Below are 9983 nucleotides of genomic sequence, written 5' to 3'. Positions count from 1 at the left end.
AAGTTGCGCAGCTGTGGAAAGTCTATTCGTACGGGCATGACTTATTTTTTTGTGCCGAATTCTGCTCTTTCGCAAGCTTTCTGACGTAACATATATTTCTTGTCAGGGCCTTGCTGCGCATCTAAGCGCCAAGAAGTCTGCCCTAGAGCGGCTTGATGGGTACTGCCTTCGCCTTCGGAAGTCCGAAGAAGATCTTCGGCACAAGGAAGACGAGAGGCGCGTTGTGGCAGATACTTTGAAAAAGGCAAATGCTGAAAACAGGTCTCTCCGCTTTGATCTTGAAGCGGCATGCGAACGGAATGCCGAACGAGACCGTCAGCTTGCTTCGGCCGAGGAGAAGATTAAATCCCTCGAAGCCTGCGTTGCGTCGGCCGAAGCTACTGCCGCAACTTTGGCACCAGCCACTGAGTCCGCCAAGGAGGCCTGCTATACTCTCCGCCTGGCCCTTAATGATCTTGGGGCGCGGGCGGAAGATGCTCCGGGCGAAGGTGGGACTGCACTCGATTTTTCCGAATGGACGCAGGAGGCGGCCGGTTCAGTTGTCGAAGTGGCAGGTGCTTACGGGGACTGTTGCGCTCGCGTTTCGGCGGGATTCGTTCTCAGCCTCTTGCACGCGCACGGCTGCGATCACATCCAAGAATTTCCCGATTTTGTGAAGGAGGAATGGCCTAGCAACACGCAGTACTCCGGGGCTGCGTTAAGGGCCTTTCGGAAGGGGTTTTGGGAGGATGGCGGCCGGGATTGCGCGAAGGTTCAAATTTGCGAGAACCTTGAGAGGATCGTGAGGAACGAGGAGGGCGCTGCCGCCAACTCCGAAAAGGATGTCCGGCCGTCGGGACGGTCCCCCGAGCATGAGGGCGAAGGCAACGGAGGCCAAGACCACCCTGAGGTGTGAGGTCCTTCGCCCTCGTGTCTTTTTATTTTTTATTTGGTCCTTTCGGACCTTCTTATAGTCTAAGTTTTTGTATATAGAGTTTTTGCCTGTTCGGCTTCAAGCTGTTCTTTTAATATAATCCCTTATTCTACTTGGCGAAGTATAACCCTTTCGCCTTTTTTTATTGTGTAAATTGTGTTTTGCCCTTTCTGCACTGTCTACCAGGGTGTTTGCCGAAAGTCGTGCATTCGGCCCCCTTCTGGGAGCTGGCGAAGTCAAAACGAGGAATTTGTGGCATTGAAGGGTCTGCCGAAGGTGCGATGTCCATTCCGGCCTGTTTATCGCGAAATGGAGATAAACGGTCGCAGCTATAAGGTTTTTATGGTTGCCGGCTGGTTGCGGGCGCACCCCGGGCGAACCTTAGAAGATTACGATTTTGTTCGTACAAGACGTTTGGAGGATATGGCTCGCTTTTGGTGAAACCATCAGAAAACTGATCGGCAGGAGGCGATCTCCCAACGTCGTTACAATTTAGTCTGTGTTTCGCCCCCTTCTCCTCTTAGGGTCGTGTATAATATTAGTAGTGATGAGGAACGTAGTTCGCTCGATCATCCCTTAGATAGAGAGAATGATTGTGGGGGCGAAGATGTAATCTATTTGTAAGTTGGGCTGTGAGGCCTTTGCTATATATGCTTGTAGCATGTTGTATGGCTGTAACCTTCGATTATATTTTCGAGGTTAATAAAGGCGTGTTTTATTTCCTTTTCGCTATTTTTGCATTGTCACCTTCTGTGCTTTCATTGCGTCGAAACATGTCGGCCCCGTTGCGTATATTAACGAAATAGGTATGCTGACTTTTCAGCTTTCGACTTCCGTTTTCGATCTATGATGTTCCGCGCTGAAAGGAGCGCTTATGTTTTTACATGGATCGAGTATAACGGTGTTCGGTTAGTTATTTCCGAAATAAGCTATCGCGGTTTCAACGTTCGGCGAGCGATGCTTCGGCCGATTCGTTTTGCCCGTTTCGCCCCCCTGGCGTTTTCGCTGATTAGGCGTTTGCCTTGGGGTTTTTCCACGAATTATCATTTACACAGGTAAAGAGGCGAGAAACACAAAGATTTTATACTGGTTTGGGCCTGCAAGGTGGATAATGACCCTACATCCAGTTTTTTTTTCTCTCTTTTTTTTTGTATTTTTGTGCCGAAGGGCTTACATAGTGTCGAAAGGCTTACATAGCAAATATGTACATTTTTATAAGTTGGCGATTTGGGTGCCACCCGTTTAGACATAGAAACGCTTGAGGGAAGCAGTGTTCCAGGAGTGGTCGAACTCTTCGCCTTCCAGCGTTGCTAGGCGAAAGGAGCCCGTTCTGGATCTGTGCTTGATGAGGAACGTCCCTTCCCACTTTGATTCAAGCTTCCCGACCGCCACCGGGTTCGCCTTTTTCCTTAGAACGAGATGGCCAGGCAACAGTTCTGTCGGTCGAACTTTTTTGTTATACGTTGCCGAGGTGCTTGCAGCGTATTTGCGCATGTGTTCCAGCGCTTCGATTCTTATCCCTTCAAGGAGTTCTAGTGACACCTCGTGCCCATCTTCGCCTCCCGGGAACACTACCCTAGGCGAGTTAGCCCCTAGTTCAGTCGGGGTCATTGCTTCGTCGCCATAGAGGAGCATGAACGGGCTGAACCTGGTTGGCCTTGTGGGGGTCGTTCGAAGGGCCCAAAGAACGGATAGCATTTCGTCTGGCCATTTACCCTTCGCCGCCCCCTCAAGCCTTTTTTTGAGCACCTCAAGAATTTTGCCATTTGTGCGCTCAGCCGCCCCATTTGACTGTGGGTGCGCGACTGAGGCGAACCTGATTTCCAGGTTTAGCCCTTGCACATTTCTTTGAATTTGTTGGAGTCGAATTGCTTGCCGTTATCAGTGATGAACTCTTTCGGCACTCCGAAACGGCAAATAATGTTTTTCCACACGAAGTTTTGTACCGCTGCTGAAGTGATCGCACCGAGTGGTTCGGCTTCGATCCAGCAGGAGAAGTATTCGATGCTTACAATTGCGAACTTATACCCATTTCTTGCTACAGGGAATGGGCCAATGATGTCAAGACCCCATCTGGCGAAAGGCCATACTAGTGCGATAGGCTGCAGCTCGTACTGTGGTGCAGTCTGGTTTCGGCCATGCCGCTGGCAGCTTTCGCACTTCCTGGCTTGCTCAACACAAACTTTCAGCACGGTGGGCCAATAGACTCCCTAGCGAAACACTTTGGAGGCGACTGTCCTTGCGGCTTGATGTGCACCGCACAGCCCCTGTTGTATTTCTTTCGCCATTTCTTCTCCTTCGGCGAAGGACATGAAGCGAAGTAAGGGTTGGAGCACCCCGGAGCGGTACAGCTAGCCGGAGACAAGCTTGTATTTTGTGGCTCTGAGCTGTAAGCGCTTCGCTTCTGCTTCCTCCTCTGGGAGCCAGCCGTTCTTGAGGTACTTGACGAACGGTGTTCGCCAGTCATCTGGGTCTTCGCCCAGTTCTGCCTGGTTGATTGCCATGATGTCCAGGCTTTCTGTGTGCACACTTGGTACGTACAAGACTTCAAAAAAGATGCCTGGCGAATGCGGGCCTCCACAGGCGGCAGATTTCGCCAGGGTGTCTGCTTCCACATTATGGCCTCTAGGTAAGTGTTCGACCGTTATGCCGGCGAAGCACTTTTCCATAGACCGAACAGCCTCCAGATATCTCTTCATGCCTTCTTCTTTTGCCTCAAAGGATTTGTCAACATGACTTGCCACCAGTTTGGAGTCTGTTCGGATGAGCAAGCGCCGAACCCCCAAAGCTTTTGCCTTTCTTAGGCCCAAAAGTACAGCTTCGTATTCGACCGTATTGTTGGTCGTGTCGAACTGCAGCCTTGCGGCATATCGAATGGGCACGCCTCTTGGCGAAGTGAGTACTGCCGCGGCGCCCGCCCCCCTGTGCGACCACGTGCCGTCGGAGTGCATTATCGAAGGCTGTTCGACGGGCTCGGGTTCGGGGGTGAACGCCGGCTGAAATTTTTACATTTTGGTCCTTTTTGAAAAACTTATTTTACAAATAGACCCCTGGGAAAACTTAAACCGGAAATGGTCATTTTTGGGGCGCCAGAGTGGCTGGCGCCGTACCCCAACATGGCGGCGCCAGCCGCACTGGCGCCGTGCCAGTGCCACCGTGGCACTAGGGCTATCATGGAGGTGCTGACTGGGCAGAATGGGGGCGCCAGCCACACTGGCGCCGCCCCTCATACCACAACGCCAGTATGGCTGGCGCGCCCCTCCTCTGTGGGCCGACCCATTAAACCCCATGGGCCCCACCACCTATCTCCTCCCCACTCCCATTTTCGCCCAAGCACCAGCCCGAGCTGAGCAGCAGCAGCTCTCCCCCTCTCTCTCCCCCTCACCTCCCCACCTCAAATCCACTCCATTTGAACTCGTTTTTCGCGGGATTTTTTTGTGGAAATCGAAGAGAAAGGTAGACTCCTTCATTCACCCCTCTTTTTTTTTTGTTTTTATTGGTTGAATTTGTAGATCGGTGGGTAACCCTAGAACCCCTTTTTTACCCAAATTTGTGATTTTTAGCATTTGTTCTTAGGATTGGCTTGTTGGAGTGCTACATGTTTGCAATGTACTCATTGGTGTCATAATTTTTTTAACCATATATGTGGTAATGTTAATTTTTGGATGGTTTGGTTGGATGGATGGATGAAAAATTATGGTTGAGGCATGAAAGTAATTTTAATTTGATGGACTTGATGCTATAGTCTATAGGTTAAACTTTTAACCATTAATTATATGAAGGTGAGAAAATTTTGGTTGCATTATATAAATTGATTATAGTTAACTAGAACTAGGTTGGGTTGTATGATGAAGTATTTGTAATATTTCGATGTGTAATGCACTAGTAAACTTGTTGATAGTTGTAGGTGGATTAAATAATTTTTTGGAGTAGTAGCTTTGGGACAATTTAAGTTATGCATTGGTTATAATATGTCGGTTTGGACTACGTTTAGGAATGAAGATTTAATTTTTGTTGCAAAGTTACATTTGATTTTTTGGTGTAGATGGATAGACTTGTTCGTGTTTACTACGGTGGTAGAGTGGTGGAACCTTATGTTGGTGCACATGTTGAGTTTGAGGATATGTCATTGAAGACCATTTTGTTTCCCACCCACCCAACTCTAGATGAACTAAGGTCACGAGTGAAAGAAGTTCTTGGATGGACCGAGGATAATGTGGAGATTCGTTTTTATGGGAGATACGATGTTGGTCAAGGGCATAAGTATATATTAAATGTGATAGGTCAGTTGGAATGGGAAGTTTACTTTGATTTGGTAAAAGAGTCTCAGTTTAGATCTCTAGAGGTGTTTGCATCAAAGTTAGTTCGTACCGTAGAAAATTTGGATCTAAACAAATCTCCTTCTTATCATTACGTTGAGAAGAATTTTGTGACATATTATTCTCGTCGTGGAGGGGGTGCAAGTAAGACTGAGTTGGTACGAGAAGACTTGGAGGGGGAAGGAGAGAAGAAGAGACCTTTGCTTGGAAATGATTTATAGGAGGTAGGACCATCAAAGAGACATTGCGGTACTGATGATGTGGATGCAGCGAGGGAGATGAAAAGGGAGTTAGTACAAGAGGGTCTTGATCTAAGTGAACATTTGTCGGCGAGTGTTCATTGGTCGTCGTACGGAGTCAACCCTGAATACCCGACAGAAGTAGCAGGCCAATATGTGAATCCAGATGATTACTTTGATGTCGAATTGAGTGGTGGTCACGATTCTGTCTTAGTAGAAGTCAATAGAGATGATGTTGACGAGGAGGCAAGTGTTGAGCAATATGATGTTGAATTTGCTGAAGACTCTGATGATGACCGTCCATTCCCTCAACTTACTAATAATGACAAGTTAGCATTAGAGGAATGTCGTGCGTTTTAGAAGGTGTTTGGGAGGAAGCCGGACATTCCTGAGTTTAGGGACCTAATACATGCCCATGGTGCACTACTAGATGGCGGTATCAACCTAGATCAGTTGCCAGAACCATTCCAGGTGGATGGTCTCAGAAAGGGTTTAGAGTTCTCATCCATGGTCGCATTGAAGCTATGGCTCCAGGAGTACGCCATCGTGCACCATCGTCCATACCGTGTTGTCAATTCTGCTGCAAATAGGAGGTACACTGTTAAATGTGAAAACCCACGGTGCAAATGGAAGGTCCATGCAACTAAGAGGTCTAGTGGCACGTGGAGGATATCACGGGTAGGTAAGGAACATAGTTGTGCTACTGCCGAAGGTTCAGGGAGCCACCGGCAGCTGACATCAAAGTTCATAGCAAATAGGTTATGCAATGCCATAAAACTGCAACCTACACTCTCTGCTTCTGCGTTAGCTTTGTATATATTTGAGGTTTTCCAGTATAGGGTGAAGTATGGCAAGGCTTGGAGGGCACGAGAGGAGGCTATGAAGCTCATTTACGGTGAATGGGGTGAAGCGTATGTCCGTTTGCCCACTTTGCTGCAAGCCATTAAGCAGAGGAATCCCAGTATGGTCTACCACATCGATACTCATCCTGATAGGGTTGTCAACATTGATGGAGTGACCAAGAAAATTTTTATGCGTGCATTCTGGTGCTTTGGTCCTTCCATTGAGGCATTTAAGCATTGTAGGCCAATACTAGCTATAGATGCAACCTTCCTAACTGGGAAATACGGTGGTGCTTTGATGACTGCATTATCAGCTGATGCGGAGGACCAACTTGTACCTTTAGCTTTTGCCTTGGTGGAGAAAGAGAATTCACGAGACTGGTGCTGGTTTATCGATCTTGTCCGACGGGTTGTGGTTGGGCCACATTGGGAGGTTTGTATTATCTCAGATCGACATGCTGGTATAATGAATGCCATGACGACTCCTGTTCCAGGATTGCCACCGGTTCACCACCGATGGTGCATGAGGCACTTCAGTGCTAATTTCCACAAGGCCGGTGCGGACAAGCATCAGACAAAAGAGCTCCTAAGGATATGTCAGATTGACGAGAAGTGGATATTTGAGAGGGATGTTGAGGCAGTAAGGCAGCGTATTCCCGAAGGTCCTCGTAAATGGCTTGAAGATGAGTTGTTGGATAAAGATAAGTGGTCTCGTGCATACGATAGAAATGGCCGCCGGTGGGGTTACATGACAACCAACATGGCCGAACAGTTCAATAGCGTGCTAGTTGGTGTTCGTAAGCTTCCAGTGACGGCCATAGTATCATTTACGTTCATGAAGTGCAATGACTACTTTGTGAACAGACATGATGAAGCTTTGAAGCGAGTTCAGTTAGGGCAGCGTTGGTCCACCAAGATTGATAGTAAGATGAAGGTGCAAAAAAATAAGGCGAACGAACACACCGCAAGGTGTTTTGATCAGCAGAAAAAGACATACGAGGTCACAGAGAGGGGTGGTATAACGCGTGGTGGTGTTAGATTCGGCGCAAGAGCCTTCAAAGTTGAAGGTGAGGGGAACTCATGTTCTTGTCAAAGGCCATTGCTCTACCATATGCCTTGCTCACATCTTATACACGTTTATCTGATTTATGCAATTGATGAGGAATCTCCCAACCGAATGCCGTATCAGTTCTCTTCAAGAGCCGTTGTGAACACATGGGCAAGTCGCTTTGAGCCATACCTCGACCCCACACAGTGGCCACCGTACGATGGTGAAGAATTTGTTGCTGACCCAAATTTGAAGATTAAAACAAGAGGGAAGAGGAGATCGAAACGATTCAAGAACGAAATGGACTCAGGTCTGGGTGGTTCTGGAAGGAAACCACCTTCATGCGTTCAACTTTATGCTGCGCCGGTGCAAAATAGATGCTCGTTGTGTCACCAGGAGGGTCACAAGAAAACTAAGTGTCCTAAGCGTCCAAAAAAGAAGAAGTCCAAAAAAAATATAAGTGTTAGGGAGGTAAATATTTTGTTTTCCTACTCATGTTCTCGCATTCATTTTCTTTTAATATATGTCCCATTGGTAACTAACGGTGAATTTATTACTTTTTCATGTAGGATGGCCGAGGAGGGACAACCGCCAACTTACCTAGCCTTGGAGGCGTACTACGAGGCCCGTCATCGCGGGGCTGTGATCGAGGCGGGAAGGGTATGAATCAGCATTGATTCACTTGTGCATAAGTATCGGTAGCGTGTATTTGACATTATATTAACTAATTGATTTACAATTACTAATGCAGGTACTTCAACCACTCCGAGTCAGAGCTCATGCCCCCCCAGTGTTCGACGATAGGTACATCCCGTACCTAAGGGCGGCCGGGTTGCTCGGGGTGGCCTTGGTCGTGAGCAGAGGAATGCCAGTGTTCAACGCTCCTGCGTTGACAGCACTTGTGGACAGATGGAGGCCTGAGACACACAGCTTCCATCTTCCCAGTGGTGAGATGACCATCACTCTACAGGATGTGGCTATGATCTTGGCCCTCCCATTACAGGGGCATGCCGTGACGGGCAGGACAGAGACTCCTGGATGGCGTGCACAAGTGGAGCAGCTGTTTGGCATTCAACTGAACATTGAGCAGGGGCAAGGGGGGAAGAAGATGCAGAATGGAATACCCCTGTCTTGGCTGAGTCAGAACTTCTCACATCTTGACGACGACGCTGAGCCATGGCGTGTTGAGTGTTATGCCCGTGCATACATCTTGCACTTGTTGGGAGGGGTTCTGTTTCCTGATGCTGGGGGTGACATTGCTTCGGCGATATGGATTCCTTTGGTCGCCAACCTTGGTGATCTGGGCCGTTTCAGTTGGGGCTCAGCAGTGTTGGCGTGGACATATAGACAGCTCTGTGAGGCATGTTGTTGTCAGGCATCATTATCCAACATGAGTGGTTGTGTGCTATTGATTCAGCTGTGTATGTGGTTAAGACTACCAGTTGGAAGGCCTAAGTGGAGGCAAAGCTTCACTCCTTGGCCCTACAATGAGCCAGACATGGAGAAGACAGTGGCCTACCTTTTTGAGAGTACTGCCACTGCACATGCTCACCGGGATGTGGCATACAAGCATTATGTCAATGAGATGGACTGCTTACAGCCTCAACATGTAAGTACTTCCAATATCACTTCTAGTTAGACATTTACTTCTTTAATTGAGATACTAACCAACGACATCTCTTCAACTTTTGCAGATTGAGTGGTTACCATACCACACAAATGAGGCTTCAAGCCTGACCCTGAACTCGATGTGCAATCGAGACTCTGACTATTTCATGTACCAGTGCCCATTGATTTGTTTCTGGGCAGTTGAGTACCACCTTCCGCACCGTGTCATGCGACAGTTCGGGAAGAAACAAGATTGGCCGGTTGAGGACATCTCAACTGGAGATGAATTACACAAGTAAATATTTCTTATCTTTGTTTGCTTTCATTGTCAATGTTCAATTTTGTACCATTTAACCCTTGTCGATGCTCACTATTGTTTCATCACCTTCTACTTGTCTAGGTATGACAGGGTGAGAACAAAGAAGGTGAAAGACTGGGGGCTAGAGCATAATAGATACATTGATGAATGGAGGACAGCCGGAAGGAACGACAGGTACATCGAGACTATACACCAAAATCATCTTTTCTCAGAGTACCTTCGTTGGCTGCATAGGACATATAGACTATTCCTCCGCCCTACTTGGACGGAAGCCGACATAGAAGATGACCGCGACTCCGATGAGGGGCGGAATCCCTATGATGTCCGGACTAGAGTTGGATATCAAATGGAGCACGCCCCACTTAGAGACAGAGTCGTAAGTTTTCTTGCATTTGTCAAAGTTATTTCCATTTGCACCCTAGACCCTAACATATATCTTCTCACGCTTTCAGTCGAGAGAGCTCCTCAGGAGTGTGAATGAAATGGGGCATGCCCTCCAAGCTCCGAGGGGTGGTGAGGACACGGAGAACACACTCCGCAATGTTTTAGAGGTAAAATTTATTTAGCACTTTGCATTACTTGAGTTATGCCTAACAAACTTCTTTTTTTTTTGAAATGCAGAAAGTTCGTCAAAGGTGCCGGAAACTTGCAGCAAGATTAGGTTGCAGGTCGGTTGGATTGGACAACGTGTACCA

The 9983-nt window shown here is 47.8% G+C and overlaps 1 protein-coding gene and 1 long non-coding RNA gene across 2 annotated transcripts; one reads left to right on the top strand and one right to left on the bottom strand.

The window, feature by feature from the left end:
* Positions 1-3264: 3264 nt before the first annotated feature.
* Positions 3265-3612, bottom strand: LOC112938718 (uncharacterized). The gene has a single exon (XM_026024932.1). The coding sequence runs from the start codon at positions 3610-3612 to the stop codon at positions 3265-3267; it is 348 nt and encodes a 115-aa protein (XP_025880717.1).
* Positions 3613-9573: 5961 nt separating this feature from the next.
* On the top strand, positions 9574-9983 carry LOC136356013 (uncharacterized). The gene is made up of 3 exons (XR_010740655.1): positions 9574-9664; positions 9741-9839; positions 9910-9983. It is a non-coding gene; the product is annotated as an uncharacterized lncRNA (long non-coding RNA).

Source organism: Oryza sativa, chromosome 4 (assembly GCF_034140825.1).
Source record: "Oryza sativa Japonica Group chromosome 4, ASM3414082v1".
Classification (NCBI taxonomy): domain Eukaryota; kingdom Viridiplantae; phylum Streptophyta; class Magnoliopsida; order Poales; family Poaceae; genus Oryza; species Oryza sativa.
This window is presented reverse-complemented; position numbering and strand designations above follow the sequence as displayed.